The 23,984-nt window shown below is 32.5% G+C and overlaps 1 protein-coding gene across 1 annotated transcript; it reads right to left on the reverse strand.

The window, feature by feature from the left end:
* Nucleotides 1-21,066: 21,066 nt before the first annotated feature.
* On the reverse strand, nucleotides 21,067-22,667 carry LOC110667658 (UDP-glycosyltransferase 79B6). Its single transcript, XM_021828569.2, is given in 4 exon segments — nucleotides 21,067-21,253; nucleotides 21,256-21,738; nucleotides 21,741-22,072; nucleotides 22,074-22,667. Coding segments are annotated over 4 exon segments (1,365 nt in total). The 5' UTR covers nucleotides 22,541-22,667; the 3' UTR covers nucleotides 21,067-21,170.
* Nucleotides 22,668-23,984: the final 1,317 nt, after the last annotated feature.

The following is a 23,984-nucleotide window of genomic DNA, read 5'->3' on the forward strand; positions in this document are numbered from 1 at the left end:
CATTTATTGCCAATTTATTTCTAGGCTTTATTGTATAGTATTGTCAATTTTTTAGTTTTGGTATGCTAGATTGATCTAGCTAAATGTCATGTTTTCATTGGTTTTTAGCTTCTGGTCAAAGAAGCAAATTTGTAGCTCTATGTCTTATTGAACTATTGGCACTGATTTTAGGTCATTCTGAGTTGTATAGACCAAAATATGGTCAATTTACTAAAGCTGGACAGATTGCATTTTTAATGCAAAGTTAGGTCATTTTTAGGTCAAACTCAATTCTGGCAGATTTGGTACCCTAACATGGGCAAGAAAATTGACTTGGTTCTGGTCATTTCTAGGCTTTGGTGTCTTCATAAGAGTTGTAGCTCTATATCTAAGATTTCCATTGATATAAATTTCAGGTCATTTGGATGGCCAAATGAGTGACTACTGCTCATATGGTCAAATTCTGAGTTGCAATGGTTTTGGACAGTTTTGATACCTCAACTAGTGTAAGCAATTTGACTTAGTAAATGGCATTTCTGGGTTCTATGATCTTCACCAAAGTTGTATCCCTATGTCTAAGCTTTCCATTGGTATAAATTTTAGGTCATTTGGACCTGTCTACAGGGAGTTATGGCCAATTACGTGATTACTATTCATATGGTCAGATTTTAGGTTTGCAAGGTTGCAATTCCGGATTAAGTCAATTTTCTGGTCACTTTTCGGACAGAATTTTGGTAAGTTTCCAACATGAAAGTTGGCACATTTTTTGCATAGTTTCACCTCCAATTGGCCTAATAATAATTGGGATCACACATTTAGGGTTATAGGCTCAAATGTATACTGCCCTTAACACACTCCTCAAACACAAATTAAATACACATTCAACTTGCTCAATTTTAACTTCCCATACCTAAATCTGATTTTGCACCATACCATATTCATTCATCACATCTTACTATGGTCAATTTGAACAGAATACAAATTTCCTCAATATACCAAATACAACCCTAAGCCACAAAGTCCAAATTCAACAATATATACACATAAACACACCTAATCATTACATATAATTTCCAATATTAATTTACATACATATTCATCAATCCTTAGTACTATAATTCATCCAACAAATCCATGAAATTAAGTACTCTTCATAGAACCAAAAGGCTGCCAATTTCAAGCTCAATTATCCAAATCTTCAATTATTATTCAAAGCCCCAATTCACATTATCAACCTCACATGTATACTTGCAATCAAATTCTAACACTTAGATCACAATAATTAACATTAATAATCAACAATTATAGGCATAAATTAATCCATATTCAAGGTCATCAAGGCTGCCAATTTGACAATTACACTAATCTTCCATGCTTCTTTCAAAACCTCATTCAAGTTCCAAATTTCAACTTACACATAAAATCAATTTGCTCAAACATCTAATTACCTCAATCAATATCATTACTCATCCAATTCATATCAAAATAAATTAAAATCCCTTAATTCCCATGGCTGCCAAATCTAAGATTCACCAATACTCAACCATTTCCTCAATTTTTCTTAACCATTCAACTTGTCTCAACCTCAACACAAAGTTTAATTAAGTGAGATAAGGAAAACTAGCACTAACCTTTGTTTGGAGCTTGCTAAACCTTGAAATTTTCTCTTTTTCTTGCTACTTAAAGCTTTCCCATAGTGTGTAGACTAAGTTTAATGAAGAACTTTTGAAGGAATTAGGGCTTGATCATGGTAGAGTGAAGCTCCATGCAAGGTGCGGCAATGGAGTTTTGTGGGAGTGGAATAATTCGGCAAGTAGAAGAAATGAAGGTTGAAGATGACTTTAAGTAGAGAAATCTGTCCACTATGGCCCTTTTTATATCCCATTAAATCCTACTTAGTGCTCCACTAATGTTGATTAAAAATTGGATTAATGTAAAATTTCCTTTAATTGCACTTTTGCCCTCAACTTCCCTTAAATTACATTTTATCTTTAATTTCATTTTTCATTAAATTTTCAAAATGTAATAACACTTATTTTTTATGGACATTTAGGTCAAAAGTCAACTCTAGTTGTCAATTGACCAAAATTCCCCTCTTCGGGTTGTATTTCTGATTTTTTGGTGCTACCGTTCAGGTCCTCGACCCGCCGATTTCTTTAATTTTCGTTTTTGTCTGTACTGACTTACTAAATTTTCTTTGACATTTTCAATGTCAATTACACCTCAGTAGACCTTTAATTTGGTCTCGAAAATATTTCCTAGGGTTCTCCACAGTCTAGGGCTAGTCAACGGTCCTCACCGTAACTTCCCGGTGCGGTCACCCATCACTACGATTTCAGCACGTTTAACCTAATTGCACTTCATCTCTTTTATTTTCTCTTAATTTTTCTTGTATTTTATTACCTTGTATCCATCATTTTATGTCTCCTCACTATCACCAAAATATAGTTCTAGACATTCTGACAGTCTGTACTCTGGTTGTCCCCATTCTAGTTGTCTGTCCGGACAACCTTAATCATCAGAATAGTAGTACGTATAGGCTACGTAGTGAGGATGTTACAGTTACTACTAATGAAAGTGACCTATGGAATAGTGTCCCAGATGGGACTACAAAGTGTGGTAGAGAGTTGTCGACTCAGGTATCCTGGAGAGGGTATAAATTCCATCATAAGAACTATAAGTGATTGAATCATGATAGATGAAAGGTCTGCGAATTGAATGATGGGTTAAGGTCTATGAATTGAATGATGGGTTATGGTACCTAGTATCTTAAGTTTTGGCTAATTGGGTTCATATTGGAAAATAGAATCCCTGTAGATCCCCTCCACGAGGTAGTAGAGGGTAGTATGTAATCTAATGGACAGGAACAAAGATCACACAGTGAATATACGACTGCTATTCCCTGAGTTCCTCTTTAACTTCCTATTGCTTAAGATAATAGTATACTCTAAGCAGAGGAAAGGGTAAGGGCAGTAAGTCAGCAGAGGTAAATGATAGGATACTAGTAGATAGAAAAAGTGCAAAAAAGAAGGTTAAAACAATCGGTTCAAATGTAGTAGGAGAGATAACCTGAATGCCAGTAGAAGTACTAGCTAGAGTGGTTAGAGGACCAATTCTGAGTAACATCAAGGTGTTGATGACTTGATAGAGATAGTGAAGGGATGTAAGCTTTTGACATGACAATCAGGTCAAGAAAGAGAATAGAGCTAAAGAATAAAATGGTTAAAGTTCCGATTTGGGTAAGATAAAAGGAATTAGCTAAAGAATAAACTGAAAAGCCCAAATTAGAATAAGATTAGAAAGAGTAGAGTCAAAATACAGAAGAGGCAAAATAGGGCTCTAGGAAAGGTAATAAGATAAACAGAAAAGTAAGGATAGAGAGCTTAGAAAAGGATGGCATTAGGGAGAATGTTTGTCAAGGTATAGAACCTAAAAGTGCATAACTCAGAGCAAGTTGTAGTTGATATAGTGTTAGGAGCCAGATCATGGAGCTTAGAGTTGTAAGATCTAGAATAGGTTTTGTTTATTTTCTGTCCCTAAGGTAGAATGAGGGGCAATGGGAAAAAGACTTTTTAGATTGTTAATAGTATGAGGAAAGTTAGGTGAGGTATGTAACTAAAGTAGGTAGTAACTAGAAGGTGTGCAACAGTAACTCAAACTATCTTATCAAACAAAGAGACGAAGTTAGTAGATAGTCAATTGAATAAAACTCAATCTAACGGGTTCAAATATGCCTAATGAGAAAAAAGAATAAGGGATAATGGCACAGAGATTTAATGTTAGAATTCAGAATGGTGAGACCTAGAGTCTGTAATTGAGAGTTAGGTAAGTGTTTTCAGTGTGACCAACTGGGTAACTTAGTGAAGAAATATGAGTGACAGTTTGATAATAGGTAATAGAACAATAGTAGAGGACAGGACAGGTATAAATGCCACTCAAAAGTTACTAAGAAGTACAAAGATCAAAGTAATGAATGGAAGACTAGAGATAGTTCTGGAAGAACATATGATGATGTTTAAAACCATTGGGTGCCAAGAAAAATCATGAAAAATGATTGTAGCACTTAATGGCCAAGGTGGAAGGTCCATAAGGCCAAAGTTGATAACTTGGTGCTTAATTCAATTTTGTGGTATTTCTTGGTGATTAAAATGTTTGATCTAAGTCCCTAACATCAATTTGACATGATTATGAATGAGATTTATGGATGGAAGAACTTAATTTTGAATATGTGATATTTAGAATTAAATGCATGTTTAAGGTGTTAAATATGTGCAATTGGCATGAAGGGTGATCATGAACTTTAGGAGACCTATGTGATTGTGTTCCTATTTATTTCTATGAATTTGTAATAATTAATTTTAATTTTTACAAGGGTTGGTACAATACCCATTTCTCATTACCATAATAGTTCAGGTGGAAATTATAGGTTCAAGGATACCTATCTAACTATGAAGAGTAATTTACTACAAAAAATAGTAGGGAACGATAATGTTTTGATTATCATGTTAAGAAAGAGATACGGGAAAAATCATCCATGGTGAATGGCCTGTGTTCCATAAAATGAGTAGTAGGTTAGTACTATAGTATGATACTATATGGTGAATGTGCTGCTAGAAACCAACCACAGAGTTAGAATTTTGAAAGTAATGGAGTTAGCAATCAAGTAAGGATTAAGAAATAATAAAAAAGTGTATTTCTATATTCCTAGAGTGGAAGAGTTTAGCTTTAATGATGACATGAGAATAGCTCCATACAATCTAGTATTAGCCATAAGTGCCAGAAATATTTTAAGGCATGGCGGTCAAGGTTATGTGGCACTAGTGAGGGATACATCTATTGAAGGTACCTGTGTGGAAAATGTACCTATTGCTAGGGAATTTATGGATGTTTTTCCTGAAGAGCTTCCTGGGATGCCACCTGATAGGGAGATTGAATTCTGCATAGATACTATGCTAGGTATAAACTCCATTTCATGTCTGAATCCCACTACTTACATCCTCAAATTGGGCTTCAGACCAGCCTCAAATCGCTTACATCGATCTCTACTGGTGGTAAGCAGGTTTCCCGCATAATGACTTAGTCTGGAGAAGTCTCTCTCATACTCTGCTATTGTTTTATTCCCTTATTTCAAGCTCAAAAACTCTTGCAATTTCATATCAACATATGTTTCAGGGACCCATTTCTGTCTAAATTCCCTCAGAAAATCCAACCAAGTCAGAACAGGGGGCTCCACTAAACTATAGGGGATGGTCCTCCACTACTCATAAGCATTCCCTTGCAACAGAGAGACCGAGTATTCAAACTTGAGTTCTTCTGTACAATGCAGCTTCTTGAATACCCTTTCCATTCTTTAAATCCACTACTCTGCCTCTAGTGGATCCACAGTACCCTTGAATTCAGTAGCTCCAAATTTCATTAATTTATCATATTGCCTAGCTGGAGGCAGTGGTTGCACTACTGGTGCTTGGGTTGGGGCTTGTGTTTGCAGGTTTCCAGCCATTTATTGAAATAATGCAGCCATCTACTGTGTGAACTGAGTAGAAAACTGCGGCATGGGTGAAGCTAGTATAGCCGACCCACTAACATTCTAGAGAGCTGGGGCTTCCCCCTATGTCTCAACCTCAACAGACTGCTCAACTGAGCGATCCCCCTCTTCCCTATTCAATGAGAGGATATTTTATCTCCTGAACAAACAACACAAGGAGATTTCCCTCCATTAGTTCATATTCATGATGTAAATGCACCGTATGTATCAAACAATGACATTGAGCAGTTATACTTATCAAAGAAAATATTCAAGTGCATGGTTCAAAAGTCATTCAAAACATTGCTCTGATACTACTAAAACATGTCACACCTTATCCTTCCGTAAGGCATAATATGATCTCGTAGTATACCTAATGAATTACCGAATTTCACCTACCGATAACTCATTAAATATACTACAAGAGATTTTAAAACAATTTTCATTCATTTTTAAAATGGCGGGTAATATTGAATAATTATTCAAACCATTAATTGAAGTTTAGGTCATAAATTAAATTTTTTATTAAATTAGGATTTCCGAAACTTTTACAGAAAATTCAGCAGAGTGCCAGCTAAAAATGGAGAAAACAGTTCTTCAAAACCTGTTAAAAACACTCCCAATATTTATAATTCCCACAACTCCATTTATACTCATCACCATCCATTCTCAATTCAACACAATTTCAAGCAAAACCACAATTTATAGAATTCTCAAAGAAGTTTAACTACTGCATTTATAAATAAAATAAACAAGTTTACATTACAAAAATTTATATTAACCAAAATGACAGTATATCTTTTATACAACTGCTCAACGTTCACATATGGATACATACAATTTAATTTACATCAAAAGAAAATTTACAAAGGGGTATAACTGATATACTCGGAATAAGTCCAAAAGAAACTCTAATCTCAACTCCAAGCAACTCACTCTGTTACTTTATCCTTTTCCCTATCTGCGACAGTAAGAAAAGCCATCGCTGAGTAATTTTACCCAGTGGTACACAACTAATATAAACAAAACATTATAAAATAAAATAAATCAATTCATAACAAATCAAAGTTTTCATAATAATGAAACATATCAAATTATCAAATCACTAAAAACCATCATTTCAATCATATTTCACAAATCTCAAAGAAAAAGGTGTTGCCAAGAATACACAGTCTAGACCATGACACAAAATTTCACTATCAATGCTGTGTTGTACACCACGACAAAGCAAATCACCTCACTAACCGTTATTAATGAGGTAAAGGCTAGTTAGCTAATGAGTACTCATATAGTCTTACCCCAATAACCGTGATTAATGGGAGACATAAGCAATTTTACTTGCCAAACCCCTAATAGTCGTTACTACTGAGGAGTTCCAAACGGGACTGTCATGCTAACTGTGATTTAAAAATAATTTCATAAAATTTTCATTTAACTATTTGCATTTCAATTCACATAACACATATCATTCAAAAATTTACCCTTATAGGGTTAGCAACACATAATTCATAAAATTGAAGGAGAAAATCATAATTGCAACCAAAACATTTATAATTACAATTCATTCAAAACAATTTACAAAATTAAAATCAATTGAATAAAATTAGTTGTGTACAAACCTCTAATGAGTTGCCTCTCTGCCTTGACTCTCTTTTTCCTTATCCTTTCTGGTCTCTTTTTCTACTGAAACACACAATTTAAAGTATTTCAGTAATCATTCAAATCACTTCTAATAATAATTCCAACAATTAAACTTTGCATTTTTACTTTACTTATATAGTCCTCTAAGTTGAGTTCTTATATTTGGTATATTTATGATTACTATTTATTTGACTAATTGGGTAAAATATTGACTTTCCCATACTTAATAGGTATGCTAATTCTAATTACCCCCACATATCACATTTTGTGTTACAATTGTGTTGGCATTGATTGCCAATTGAAATTTCAAACTCCCTAAGAGATTTTCCAAAATTTCAATTTTGGTCACTTAGATTTACTGTTCCATTGAACCTATCTACAGTAAAAATTTGGCTGACTTTTCTTCATCAAAGTTATTCCAATGTCTTAGCTTTAATTCCCTTTTTGAATCACTCTATTTTGAGTTTTGTAGCTCAAGTTATACTATTTTTACTAAGGCTGGCCGGATTGGTCAAAACCCAGAAATTCTGGGCAAATTTAGGTCTGGCACATTTGGTGACCTAATTTTGGTTGTCAATTTGACCAGGTTATGGTCTGAATTTGGGTTTGTGTTCTTCATAAAAGTTGTTCTACTATGTCTAAGCTTTCCAATGGTATAAAAATCAGGTCATTTGGACTTTTATACACCAAGTTATGACCATTTGAACATGTACTATTCATATAGTCAGTTTTATCCAGTGGCAGGGTACCTAATCCGGATTTAACCAAATTTTACACCAACTTATGGTCAGTTTTAGGGCAAGATTTCTGCATGAAAATTGTTGATTTTGGTCTTAATTTTTATCTCCAATTGGCCTCACACTAATTTTAGCAACAGAATTTCAATTATGGCCATTTGAGTGGACCAAAGTCAAGCTATCCAGATTTGGACATTACCACATTTACACTTCAATTCATTCCATGCATTCAATCACACTCATAAACACACCAGTTGACCAATTTATGCATCAATTATGTCAATTGGTATCAATTCACTAAAATCTCTAAATTTTCCCTAATTTCCCAATTGCCAAGAACCCTAATTATGCATTTGCCACAATTCATGAAATCAAAGTGTACAAATCACATCCACCAACTCATTTAAGCTTGTTTACACATTTAATTCTATCAATTACCATCAAACCCTAATTTGCCATATGTTGGCTGAATTCCCTACCCCTCCATTCCCATAAAATTTTCTTCATTTTCTTCACAATTTCCATGTATCTAAACTAAATTTCAAGTAATCTTTCAAGAAGTTAAACTAATTCATACATACCTTAATTTGTGAATTTTCTAAGTCTTCAAACCTCCTTTCTTTCTTCTTCTTTTTGTTGTCAATCACTTTACCAAGGTCCAAAAGCAAGGTTTACTTAAGGAAGTTAGGGAATTTATGGCTAAAATTAGGGTTTATAAGAGCTTGAGGTGAGCTTTCATGGTGGAAGTGTGAGAGAAATGAGAGAGGGATGAGAGAGAGTGGACAACAATGGGTAGAGAAGAAGACTTTTTTTTTCTTTTAATTTTTGTCTCTTTTTAATTAGTAATTATCCTAAAATAATTAAATTAAATTAAATTATAAATCTTTATTATGTCATCCATGATATCATAATTATTTTATATATTTTTTCTTTTCTTTTCCTTTTTAATTTCTAATTGGTCCCTTTATGTAACCATTATCCCATATTTCCAATAATTACAAATTATAATTTATATTAGATCATGCTTGCATAATGATGATGTCATTAAAGTAATTAATTTTTTTTTGAATTTCTCTATTTCTTTCATTTTCTTTCTCCACACCTCTTCATTTTTTTTCATAATTTTAATTTCCTACATTTTAATGGACATTTAGGTCAAAAGTCACCTCTAAGGGTGAATTAACCATTTTGCCCCTTAGCAGTCTAATCCGTTTTTGTAATAGCACTAAATTGCTTCTGGAACTCTAGTTTAATTATTTGAGCTAGTTCTCTATTCTTTTCTGTGATTTTCACTTTACCATTAGCTTCACAATAATCCTTAGGTCTAGGGTGTCATAAGGTCCCACTCAAAAATAGGCAGCGACTGACCTCGTAGTCACTTTCCAGTTCGATCACCCATCACTGTGGCCTCGGCTCATTTAACTCATTATGCTTTGTTTTCTTGATTTCTATTTTACCTTCATGTAATTAGTATTAATTTTTTACTTGTGGCTTTCTAGGTGACTTAAATATGGTAATAAGCTCCTTGACTGTCCGGACTGACACTCGTCACCGGAATAGTGAAATGTATAGAACTGAGTTACACTCCATTTCTGTACCACCCGACAGGATGGCTCCAGCGAAGTTAAAAGAATTAAAAGAATGGCTGCTTCTGGCAAGGGTTTTATCGGGCCAAGCACATCACCTTAGGGTGCTCATGTTTTGTTTGTGAGAAAGAATGATGGGTCTTTGAGATTGTGCATAGATTATAGACAGCTAAATAAGGTGACAATTAAGAACAAATTTCCACTTCCTCGAATTGATGACCTATTTGACTAGCTTCAAGGAGCAAGTTGCTTTTCCAAAATAGACATGTGGTTGGGTAATCACCAGCTAAGGATTCAAAATGAGGATGTATAGAAAATAAATTCAGGATAAGGTATGGTCATTATGAGTTCCTAGTGATGTCTTTTGGACTCGCTAATGCACCAGCGGCCTTTATGGATTTGATGAACAGAGTATTTAGACTATTCTTAAATCACTTTATTATTGTATTCATATATGACATTTTGGTATATTCCTGCACTGAGGAAGGGCATTTTTGGAACCTAAAGATGGTACTGCAGATTTTAAAGGAGCATCAACTATATGCAAAAATTTTCAAAATGTGAGTTCTGACTGGAAAGCGTCTCATTCTTGGGACATGTGGTCTCTAGTGAAGGTATTCAGGTGGATCTCAAGAAAATTGAAGTAGTAACTGATTGTCTTAGACCTATAACAATCATTAAAGTGTGGAGTTTTCTAAGCCTAGTAGGCTACTACATGCGCTTTGTGTAGAATTTCTCCAGGATAGCAGTTCCTCTGACCAGGTTAACTCGAAAGAATGTCCTAATCTTTTGGTCAGACAAGTGTGAGGAAAGTTTACAAAAGCTTAAGGAATGTTTAACTACAGCTCCTATGTTGACATTGTCAGTGAGTGGAGAAGGATACACAGTGTATTGTGATGCCTCCAGAGTTGGGTTGGAGTGTGTTTTAATACAGCATGGCAAAGTAGTAGCTTATACTTCAAGGCAGTTAAAGAGGCATGAGCAGAACTACCCCACTCATAATCTAGAAATGGCAACTGTAATTTTAGCATTAAAGATTTAAAGGCACTATCTGTATGGTGAGGTATGCGAGATCTGCACTGACCATAAAAATTTGAAGCACATCTTCCAGTAGAGAGATTTAAATCTAAGGCAGAGGAAATGGATGGAGCTTCTAAAGGATATTGATTGTACCATCCATACCATCCAAGAAAGGCAAATGTGGTGGTAAATACCTTGAGCAGAAAATCTTCTGGTAGCCTGTTACATATCTCAACAGGAAAGAGACCGTTGATTCGAGAGATACATGAGTTGATGGATCAAGGTTTGATTTTAGATATATTAGATGAGGGTGCACTGTTGGCACATTTTAGAGTAAGGCTAGACTCGCAAGATAGGATTAAAGTTGCTCAATATACAGACCCGTAATTAATGAAAATTGTAGAAAGTGTGCAATAGGGAGAAAAGTGTGAATTTGGGTTTGATATAGATGGTGCTCTTATGCAAGGCTCCAAGATATGTGTGCCAGAAGTGGATAACCTCAGACATGAGATTATGCAGAAGGCACACCATGGACCCTATAATGTCCACCCAAGCTCCACCAAGATGTGCCATGATGTGAAATATAGGTATTGGTGGAATGGCATAAAAAGAGACAGCGGATTTTGTGTCCAAGTTCTGAACTTATAAGAAGGTAAAGTTTAAGCATTAGAGGCCATCAGGAAAGTTACAAGAGATTCTCATTCCAAAGTGAAAGTGGGAAATGATTACTATAAACTTTGTGACTGGTTTACCTCGTACCACACGGGGATATGATTCTATATGGGTGATTGTGGATCATCTGAATAAGTCGGCTCATTTCTTACCTATGTAGACCACTTATTCTATTGCCCAATACACTAGGCTATATACTCATAAAATAGTCATATTACATGGAGTTCCTACTTCCATAATATCTGACAGGGGCCCCCAGTTCACTTCTCGATTTTGGAGGAAACTTCAGGAGGCATTTGGCACATAGTTAAACTTAGCACTGCTTTCCACCCACAAATAGATGGGCAGTCTAAAAGAACAATTCAGACATTAGAAGATATGTTTTGTATGCGTGTCATAGATTTTGAAGGTCAATGGGATGATTGGCTACCATTAGTGGAGTTTGCTTATAATAACAGCTATTATTTTAGTATTGGAATGACACCCTATGAGGCACTTTATGGCAGGAAATGTAGGTCCCCTCTGTGTTGGACAGAAGTTGGAGAGGCAAAAGTACATAATTTAGATTTGGTGCAGTACACTTCAAAGATGGTTTCTTTGATCAGGGAACATTTAAAAATAGCTTTCAACAGGCAAAATAGTTATGCAGATTCGAGGAGGAAAGGTGTAGAATTTGCAGTGGGTGACTATGTGTTCGTAAAGGTCTCTCCTATAAATAGGGTTATGAGATTTGGAAAGAAAGGTAAGTTGGCACCCCGTTACATAGGACCTTTTGAGATCACAAATAGAGTTGCAACAGTTGCCTATCAGTTGGAGTTGCCACCAAATCTTTCTCATGTCCACCCAGTATTCCATATTTCCATACTCAGGAAGTATATTCCCGATCTTTCTCATGTGCTACAACCAGATACAGTGGAGTTAAATGAGGATTTAACCATTGAGGAGCAACCAGTAGCCATAGTGGACTATCAGATGAGATAGCTTTGGTCAAAGAAGATCCCTATGGTTAAAGTCTTGTAGAAGAGCCAATCTGTGAAGGAATGCATGTGGGAGTCAAAGTGGGATATGCGTAGCAAGTACCCGTACTTGTTTAATATATAATTCTGTGTTTTTATTCTGCTTTGTATAAAATTCGAGGACGAATTTTTTATAAGGGTGGAAGAATGTAACACCACAAATTTTTAAATAATTATTTTATTTTGATACTAATGAATTCATTAATATAATTATTTAGGTAATCAGAATGGGCCTTTTTCTTCCACCCAGCCACCACAGTGATATCTGGTGGATTTGTGAGTAGATATTGATTTTATTTATAATTTCAATATTATTATACATATAAGGCATGGTCATACATTCACTTGTAATTATATGTATATAGCTATTATAGGCACACTTTGTGTAGCATTATTATTTGATGAAATTGATGTGGGTGTCCTCTTAGGGTAATTTAGAGCTGTGTGCATGCGTTGGCGTGCATGAGGTGTGATATTGAATATGGGTAGGATAGACAGATCAGCTTGAGCTAGTCTCACTTGGGGCCCAGTTCTTTTTGTGATAAGTTGGGGTGAGTATGATTTTGAGTTGATCTCGTTGACCCCCACATTTAGATTATTAAGAGAAAGTCCAGCTCGAGTTAATCTCGCTGGCAGAGGTTAAAATTAAGAAAGTTGTGTAGGAGATCAGCTCCAATATATATATATATATATATTTGATTGATGTAACGCACGAGTGTATGAGTGCTCTAAATTATTCTTTGTGCGATATTATTTGAACTTGGTTGAATGTGTTGATATATGCTGCATTTCATTTTTAGGGATACATTAGCCCTAGATAGTTATAGAAATTGTATATAAAATCAATATCTTACTCTATGAGCCGAACGCTCACTCTTGTTCACTCTATTTTTTTCCAGGTTACAGGAGGTTCTCTTTCTTTGTGATTAACCTGCTTCCTTTCTCGCAAGTCCACTAGCAGCAAATATTATTATTTCATAGTATTGTTTAAAAATCTAGACTCTAAATGTATTAGGAATATTATATTTGACGTGGGACTATAAAAGATTATTTGTTTTGAAATTGTAAACCTATATTTATGCATGTATGGTTGAATGGGATGAATATATACCTTAAATGAGGGAGCTCAGCTCCCATTTGATATAATTGTTACATTGAGGATTGTGAGGGTGAGCAAAGCTCTCCAAATTTATTTATTTTGTGATCACAGGTCGGTGAGCTAAAACTCTCCATTGGGTAGTCCAGTTTATAGTCGGATTCTGTCTGGTTAATTTGTTAAAAATGGGCTCTAGATATGCGCTTTATGGTTGGACTAAAATCAGTTAGGCTTACTACGGGCTTTCGGAACCTTATGCTGACCCAAGTCCTAGTGTCAGTCTGACTCATAATTTGGATCGTGACAAAATGGTTTTTTTGCCTATTAATTACTTCTACACTATTAATTTTAAATTCAATATAAAGTTTCAAAGAACCATTTTAGTGGATAAATTTAAAATTTATTAAAATTAATTTTCAATATTAGATATAATTATTCTCAATTTTAAAATTTAAGATATAGTCAATTAAATTTAAGTTTTTATTTGTTCATTTAATTATGAAAATATTATATTCTCCTTTTATGTAGAGTTGTTATAGAGTTTTGTAAAGTTGAGTGGAATTAGATAGAATACAAGGTTTTGAAAGATTTTATTTTATATTGGATTTCATGGCGTATTGCATGACCTCATGAGGATATACCAAAGCAAAAGGCACAAAGTCTTTCCCCTTTTGTCCGGTGTTACTAATGGAGATTTGCCCCATAATTATTTGTTTATTTATTTTGAGATTAAGCTTAGCATTAGTGGCCCAAAAGGTAAGCACCATCTTGTCCCCAAGAACTTACCTAAGCTATCATAGATAGCGCCAAAGGCTAAACACATATGACCCATCTCCCCTTCCTCTACCTCCACTCCAGCTTCCTCTTTTTTCCTTATTCTAATTTTTAGGTATGTTTATTTCAAAAAATAATTTATATATAAAAATGTTTTCATAAAAATTATTTTTTATAAAAATATTTTATGAAAATATTATTTATTATTTAGTTGAAATGTTAAACTAATGGTATGTATTTATATTATATATGCATAAATATTTTATGCATATTTTAATAAGATTGTCAAAATCTAGAAAATAACTATTTACAATAAAATAATTAATTTATTTATTAATTATTTTTAAGCCTAAGAATTAATTAAATTAATTTTTATGAAATTAATTAAATTAATTTTTGTGGAATTAATTTAATTAATTTTATTTTATTAATTTAATTAATCTATGGCCTAAAATAATTATTAAGTAAATATCTGGTGGTTACTGGATGGCTATCTAAGAGAAGGAAGTTGGTAGCAATTCCAAGCGGTTTTAAGCAGTTTTAAGGAGTGGACAGCTAACTACTAGTAACTACAGAACGTGATAAGGTGTCTTTCTGAGTCTTTCAGGTACCTGCAAGGAGAGCTATAAGAATCAGATATATAGCAACGTGAAACCCCCCAACACATCAAACAACAACAAATCAACTAGACTCTTATAGTCTTTTATCTTTATTTTATCGGTCTTTAATTTTTTTTCAAAGCTCTTGCATTTAATTTTAAACCTTCTACTTTCCTTTTAAGCAATCAAAATATTCAATTCCGGTTCACTTGCCTTTAATTACTTGCTATTTGTGAGATTAATGAAGCTGCATATAATAGAGTCAGTTCCTACAGTCATTTGATCCGAGAAGTCAAAGCGCAATCCTAGGTGATATACTCAGTGTTTGGCACATCCGCACAATTGTAAGCTGTGAGATAGCCAAATTGCTTCCCAAAAAGGAAATAATTTTTAGCATGCCTAGTGGGACAAAAGATCTCACATTTCACTACCATGCACGTTCTTGATGAAGTATCACAAAATGCCTTATATTGATGAAGAAAAACTTGCATCAATCATCCCTGATGCCTTAAAGAAACGCATAGGAAGGCGAATGGATATAGTCTTTGACAAAACTAATGTACTTATGGAGAAAATTGTTTCTTCTATATAGTTGTTGTTTGAGATATTCATTTTACTAGTTCCAGTAGTTCTTGATGGCCAAACTTCCAGGCCAGAGGAATTTGGTTCGATACCTAAGAGCGTAAATGGAAACCGAGTTCAAAGCGACAAAAAGTACCAGCCACCTCACATAAGAGAGGAACAGGTGGCTAACCACTCTAGAGCATCAACAAATCAATAGTCCTAGCAGCAGGACCAGTGCTCCTACCCAGATTCTCAGCAATTCTAATCTTGTGACTCACCCAGTAATTTATGATGCAGAGGTAATTGCAAGTTCTCAAGTCTTACCAGTGCCTCGGCAAGTGTAGATACCCTAGGTGACATTTGACTCGGGGGGCAACAGTCATAAAGGAACTAACATATCTACTACCTCAGCCAACTGTACCAATGTCACAGGTACCAACACCTGTGGTCCAGGTTCCTAATATCACAACTCCAATTGATAAGGCCCTGAACATGCTAATAATCATGCTAGTAATGGAGGGAAAATTTAATCTCCAAGTTCCTAAAGCTTCTAATGATCAATTCCTCAGGTTGGAAGAGCCAAACTTGACTTCTAAGAGTTTCAGAGATAAGAGGAATCAATATTCCCACAGTCCATATTCCTTTTATGATAATTACGATTACTCTGGTTTTTAAGATAATGGTTCAAATTACGTGATTCTGCAGGTCCAAAGTCATCGCACCTTGCAGGAAACTTATGGGATAAAACCAAGCATAAAACAACCAAGGCCGACCCACGGTCTCAAATAACAGACCTTGCAGCTTTTTCTAAAATCCTTGGAGACATGAAATAGAAAAAGCCGACATAACGGCTAACATTTTGAAGTATTCACATGTAATCAGTCAAAGGCTAATGTAATAAGTAGGCCTCATGGCCACTTTCATTCATAAATAGAAAGCCAAAACACGGCTTATTGTTCAACAAGTACCCAAGTGATCAAATGTATATTAAATTTATGACATCAAAATATAATGATTATAGCATGTAGAAAAGTTCTTGGAGGAAGCTTAAAGTTAATAGGCAACTTTGGAACAAGGCCGAATTGACAACTCCCCAATGTCCAATACCATGCCTGATGAAGAAGCACCAGAGACCTACACTTACATTCTCTATAAAAATAAAAATAAAGAAATAAAGCTAGGCACCTGTGAAAGCACCTAAGGAAATTAACTCTTTAATTATACAATGGTCTTAGGAGACTGCAGGTACTTATAGGAACTTTAACAAGAGCAGATGAAGGCTAAGCACTTACAGAAGTACCTGTAAAGGTACCAGGTTCCAAGTACTTGTAGAGGTAGCTGTAGAGGCACCTGTAGAGACACTTGTAGGTTAACAAAGGTACCTGATCAGTAAAAATTTTGACAAAGTCTCCTCTACAATATAAACATTCAAAAAATTGGCCTTTTAATATTTAGCCAATTTCCAACACAATGATAGAACACAACCTGTAGAAGCTCACATATACAGCAATAAAGTTTAGAAATTACCTCCAGTAGTACAAGAAAACAAGTTGGTACTGGGCATAGAAAAAATTTACGGAGTATAGACACAAAAGGCAATAGTGGAAGGAGTAGCACTCAGTCTAGGGACATTGCTACTGATGGGTGAGATATGTGGTACTGTCAAGGGTAACTGTGGAGCTGTAGGTACCTGTGAAGTGGTAGGTACCTGCGAGGTGGCAAGTACCTAGGGACTAGTAGGTACCTGCGAATCAAAAGGAGATTTTGATGCAATCTCTACCAATACAAATAACAAAGGACATGTCAGATATACATTCCTAGCAATAGTCAAGCAAGAAACATAGGTGCCAATATGCAATTCAACACATAGATACTTAAGATCATATTACAGTAAGTGCAAGTACCTGCAGTACCCAAGCATCAAACAGGAACCTATGAGTTTCTCAAATCAACAAAAATTAACAAGACCCATTCAAAGATTTAGTTACTCCATGGCAAGAATAGTATTAAGAAGGAAATAGATGATATTATTATTACCTAAGATCAAGTTGAACAAAATGCAAAAATGGCAAAGGAGTGTCGCATGAAGGGAGAATGTAATCTTGGCTAGAGCCGACAACAAGACCAAAGTTGGTGTTGAAATAGTGCCGGCAATGGGAAGTGAACCGGTGAAGTTACAATCGCTCAATTGGTCGATGGTGAGATGTGAGGAGATGGATGAATTGAGATCGAAATAAGAATTTGCGCAATAGAAACTCGAAGGGCAGAATCAATGGCCACGAATGGACGTCGAGCAAAAGGCACGTCGTGGTCAGTGATCAGAGCTGGGAGTCAAATGGCAAGGATGATCGCACGGTCATGGAGGGCATACCGAACAGGAAATGAGAGAAAGAAAGAGAGAAGGCGAGAGTGAAATTGCTTTTAAGTTAATAATTATGGAAGAATAGAGAAAGAAAAGGGGTGATGTAATGTGAGATTAGTTTAAAGAGTCATTAATGCTATGGGAAAGAGTGATTTGTAGGGAGTATGATTCTATTGAAAGATGGAGTCATGAAGATAGAATTAATTTAAATTTCAAAATGCCCAAGAAACTGATAGGAGATACTGCAGAATTTGTTACAAATTTTGAACAGCAAATAAATTAAATCTAATATTTTAATTATCCACCTGAAAATGGCTTAGTCAGTCAGTCCAGGTGCAGGGAGCAATTGTTTACAACCAAATAATTAATTAATTTATTTATTATTTTTAGGCCTAAAAATTAATTAAATTGTTTTTTTATAAAATTGATTTAATTAATTTTATTTTATTAACGTAATTAATCTATAGCCTAAGATAATTATAAAGTAAATATCTGATGGTTACTAGATGGTTATTTAAGAGAAGGAAGTTGGTAGCAGTTCCAAGCGGTGGGCAGGTAATTGCTAGTAACTACAAAACATGATAAGGTGTCTTTTAAAGTCTTCCACGTACTTGCAAGGAGAGCTATAAGAATCAGATATGCAGCAACATGATCCCTAACACATCAAATAACAATAACTCAATCAAATTTTAGTAATCTTTTATCTTTATTTTATCAATCTTTTATTTTTTCCAAAACTCTTGCATTTAATTTCAAACCTTATACTTTCCTTTTAAGCAATCAAAGTATTCAATTCCAGTTTACTTACTTTTAATTATTTGTTATTCGTGAGATTGATGAAGTTGTGTACAGTAAAATCAGTTCTCACAATCGTTTGATCTGAGAAGTCAGAGTGCAATTCCAAGTATATGCTCAGTATCTAACACGTCCGTGCAATCGTAAGCTGTGAGACAGCCAAATTATTTATCAAAAAGGAAATAATAACTTTTTCTTTTGGAAAAAGCAAATCATTTCCTTAAAAATAGTTTAGTTTTTCTTTTAATTAAAATAAATATTTTCTGTTGACTTATTTTTTGAATGCCTAAATAAAAAAAATATTTTTCAAAAAATATTTTCTACAAAATAAATAGAGACTTAATCCTTTATATTTTTCCTTTGTTTATTTTTCTATTTCTTTTTTTTTTTTTTTTGGTTATTTGAACAACTACTAGAATCTATATAAAATTGGTAAATTTGTCCAAAATTATCAATTTTTACAATTACTGAAAAATGTGAGATTTTGATAATTTGAAGTGTTTTATAATATAAAATTTTTTTTAAAAAAAAACCTATAATTAAAATTTAAAAATTTAAAGATTAAAAATATGATCTAATTTAAAGTTTAATTAATGGGAAATTTATTTTCACTTTATATTCAAAGATTAAAGTTTAGAGCATTAATATATGACAACTAGAGGCAACAAATTTTAATTTGATTGATCAGTTTTATTTGAACCGGTCAACGAAATGACCCATAACCTATTTTAATATTAAAGTTTATAGCATTAATATAAAGGATATTTAGTTTGACTATTTATTTTTAACTTTTGATTGAAAATATTTTTTTAATTTATGAGTTAAATTAAAAATAAGTAATTAATTATTTGATAAAATTATTTAAAAATAACTTTAAGTAGTTTAAGTATTTAATTAAAAAAGTACTTAAAAATAATTTAATTAGTTAAAATTATTAAAACTAATATATAATTAAGTGTTATAGTTATAAAAATTAGAATGTTGATATTTTTAAAAATTATTAAGATAATATAGTATTTTACTTTATTAAAAAGTATAAATAGATAAGTTATGAATAAAATATCCTTATTTTTTACTTTTAACTTATTTTAAGTAGATTTTTTAACTTATAAGTAAATCAAACATTAATTTACTTATGACTTTTTACTAATAAGTAGATTTAATTAACTTATAAGTCAAATCAAATACTATTTAAGTCTCTTTTATTACTTATCTACTTATTTTAAAATTATTATTTGATTAAATAAATAACTATGTTATTCTAATAAGTTTCAAAAGTAACAATAGTATCCTTATTTTAACAACCGTAACACTTAATTATATATCTTTTCCAGACAAAAAAATTATATTTCTTTGATCATTTTGAAAAATTAAATTACTTTTAAATATTTTTAACCAAACACTTAAACTGTTTGAAAGTTAATTTTAAATAGTTTTACTAAACAATTAACTGCTTACTTTTAAATTGATATATAAGTTAAAATATATATTTTTAATTCATAAATTAAAAGTAAATAGTTAAACTAAACATCCTCTTAGAAAAATAAATTAATAAAAAATATTTTCTTTATCAAAGAGAAAACTAAAAAATGACAAAACTACACTAATTTTTAATAAAAATTACTTTCTTTTTTATTTTAATTTTTTAAATTTTGATGATTTTATTAAAATGTAAAAATATTTTTATACGTACAACGTCAACACAGACTATGAATTTAACATTGCAACTAAATAATAAAAAAATATTTTTTAAAATTATTTTTATAAAAAATATTTTTTAAATATAAATTTTTTTCCTACGAAACAAACGGACTATTTGATAAATTTCATATAAATTAATTAATATATTTTATAAAAAAAAAAATTTCAAGAACTTAGATGAATCAGTTCAATGTTTGTTTAGAAGATGTTATAATGGGGCGGCCCATTCGCTGGCCTCAAAAGCCCCATCTGATGACTCTTTTGCCTTTCTAGGCTTTCAATGAAATTCTGCCTTTGAAGAAAAAAAAAAACAATTTTTTTAATTTATAAAATCTTGATTTTATAATGATAAAATCACTTAAATTAAAACTAAAATAAATTAAAAAAAAACTGAATTTGATTTTTGTTTAAAATATATTAGTCAAATTTTGTTTAAAAACTTAAAATATATTTTGCGCAATTTATTTATCACCCTAAATTTTTTTCTCTCTTATATTCTTTCCCTGACCTTTTAAAAAAAAAATTCTTCTCATTCACGAAAAATAAATACATTCATTTCCCTTTTATTTTTTTTTTTTAAATTTTAATTGCAATTTGAACACAAAACTTTTAAATTTTAAAAATAATTCTATTACTAAAATAATGCTGCTTAATCAACCCTTTATTTCTTTAATAGTCTTTTTTTTTTTTTTACTAAATGTGCAATATTAATTAAAAATTTCTTATATATATATTTATAATAACATTAGTCATTTATCTGCACGTTGTGTTTTTTTAATTTTTTAAATTATAATTATATAAAATTATGGAATGCCGCTTCATATTTTTGTATTTTTATTAGTTATATTTATTGATAATACACAATTATTAACAAATGGAAAGAAAGAAAAATAACATTAATTAAATAGTTGAGGAAATTATCTAAATTAATACTTTGGTTTAATATTGAAACATTTTAATATAATTCTTCATTGTCGAATTGTTGTCTTAAAAACTAAACTAAACATAATTTCACAATTTTATTTAATAATGACTCGAGACGATTATAATATTACTAAACTAAACTCATTGATTAATTTCAAATAATAATACTAAATCACTGATTTAGTCATTCGATTCATCGCAAAGAGTAAGAAGATTCTTGATGAAATTATTGAGATACGTTTCTTGCAAGTCTCTGCTGGAGGGATTTTGTTCCACTTGGCATGATTGCTCTTCACCATCGTACCCACTTCGCTATTTGAGCTCATAACAGATTGGATTGCGTTGCTCAAGCTCTCCTTGGAAATCCACCCATTTTCTCCTTTCTTCACTTCTATTGCAACTTTAAGTTCTTCTACCATTAGCATGGTGTTTACAATCTGATCGCCCAAATGTGGTACGAGAACTATTTGGCACTTGCTCAGCAGTGACTCCCACATTGAACCAAAGCCGCAGTGGCTGACGAAGCACCCAACAGATGGGTGCTCTAGTATTTGTGGCTGTGGAACCCAGCACCCTGACGCCCATCCTCTTCCTTCAATCCTCTCCTGAAATTCCTCTGGAAATGCTTCTTCAATTGTTAAGCATCCATTTGGTGGTGTTAAAGCGACAAGAAATGGCAGCCCACATAACTCGAATCCAAGAAGCAGTTCTTGAAACTGATTCTTTTCTAGTACGATTTGGGTCCCAATGCACAGTACACCACGGAACCAGCTTCAAACTTGGATAGCCATTTAGCCTATTTCTCTTCAAGCAGTGATACGGGTTTTTCAGGGAGGAGAGGTCCTTTTAGCAACACTGGCTTGTCATACTGCTGTGAAAGGTAGTCAATAAAAGGACCCTCAATTTCATAGCAGCTTCTGATTGCAAAGGCATCGCTCTGTTTGTTGCTACTTGTCATTCGCTCATAAAATGAAATGCCACTCCCATACTCCTCCGAGAATACTTTTGCCTGGGCAGTTTCATCTAGTCTCGGTACCACTGTTGAAGAAGGATAACCAGCAGATGTCTGCATCATCTCTTCTATTAATCATCTTCTTAGAAGGCACCACACGAAGAGCTTGTGAAGCGGCACAAACTACACTATACGAAATGGACTTGAAGCCTAATTCTTGACCAAAGTAAGCAACCCAGTAGGCAAAATCATACAACACAAATTTAGGCTTGATAGTGCCCAAAATGGTTTTAACTTGGTCTTGTGTTTGGTCCATGGCTGTGCAAAGATGATAATGAAGAGTAAAGGGTACATCAGAGACTGTTTCAGCACCAGGAGGGAGGCCATCCACATGAGGAACCATCAAAGGAAAGAAGTGAATGAGATTGGGGTGTTGGTTGAGTTGGGTTAGCTTGGGTTCTGCTCCTTTGGGCAACAAGAAAGAGACTTTGCAGCCTTTCTCAGCAAGCTTGTTAGCAAGGTGAAGATATGGTATGAAATGGCCATGCGCAAACCATGGAAACATAGCTACATGATTTGATCTCATGGTATCTGCCATTATTTTTCTGTAGGCCTATGATTTTACAATTTTTTTCACCTCTATGAGTTTACAACAGAGAGAAGCTCAGTGTACCGATGGGTCAGCTTGTTGGAAATGGGCAGCTTTCCACATGAAAGGTACAGGAGAAAATAATTGCACATATGGGTCAGCTTTCGACTTTAAAAAAATTGCAATAAAAATATAAATTACTAAATTATAATATGAACTCCAACATTTAATGAAATTACAATTAAACCTTTTTATTTTTAATTTAAAATAATTTCATTTTATCAGCAAAATGATCCTCATTTAAAATTCTATGAATTAATAGTACAATGAAAGACATACTATATTTTAATTTTGGATAATAAATTCCTAACAAAATTTTAATTTCCTAAATTAATTTTGAGATTTGATTATAATTGCATCAAATATCAAAGGTTGAAATTTGTGATTCAAAGTTAAAACATTTAATTATAATTGCAAATTATCTAAAAGCATTTGATATTTTATGTACAATTAATCTTATTTTTTCCACCAATTAACCTTAATTAAATGATTAAATAGAGACAATTTAATTTTTTTTTTTATTTGTGTCTTATGTGTCTATTTTATAATGTTAAAATACTTCAGCTAGCATTTTATGTTATGTAATTCTCTCAAATTTAATTAAAAAATTAGATGAAAATTAAAGTATTTTGCCAAAATTGAAACATTTTAACTAAAACACAAATAGTGAAAAGTTTAGATTTTTTTCAGTTAGACTTTTTTTTTCTGCAAATGAGTTCAATGGACAATTTTTTTTAATTGTTATATTTAATTTTTAAATTGACTCTTAACTTTAAATTAAATATAACCTGACCTAATTTAATAATTAAAATTTTATAATTTATTTGACAGACTCATTTAAATCTATACTCTGTTAATTTTTTTTAAAAGAAAATTATAATTAAATTAAAATAATCTTTTACGTGTCATAAAAATTAAACCACTCAGTAAGTTATCATCTTGTTTGCAGTAGAATATCTTAAAAAAACTTACAATGTGTATGACATTTAGTTCTGAAATTATTTTTTTGAATAAAAATATTATTTTAAATGTGATTAAAAAAATAATATAAAAAAATTATTTTATTATTTTAATATTTTTATAATTAAAATTTATTAAATTTAATTTTTAATTAATTTTTAATATCACCTGATTAACATATTTAAAAAAATAATTTTTTTAAAAGTAAATTTAATAATAATGCCAAACAGAGCTTTTAATGGACACTCTCACACCACTAATGTCATGGGCTAGCATGGAACAACGTTTTTTGTCTCCACCGAACACGATTAACGATTTCATAGTATAGTATTTTTTTTTTTAAAAAAAAAATCATTAAAAACTCATTAACTAAAAGAAATCTATATTTTCCTTTTTTTATATTTATTTTATATTTTTCTAATAATATCTACAT

This window comes from Hevea brasiliensis, chromosome 4 (genome assembly GCF_030052815.1).
Source record: "Hevea brasiliensis isolate MT/VB/25A 57/8 chromosome 4, ASM3005281v1, whole genome shotgun sequence".
Taxonomy (NCBI): Eukaryota; Viridiplantae; Streptophyta; class Magnoliopsida; order Malpighiales; family Euphorbiaceae; genus Hevea; species Hevea brasiliensis.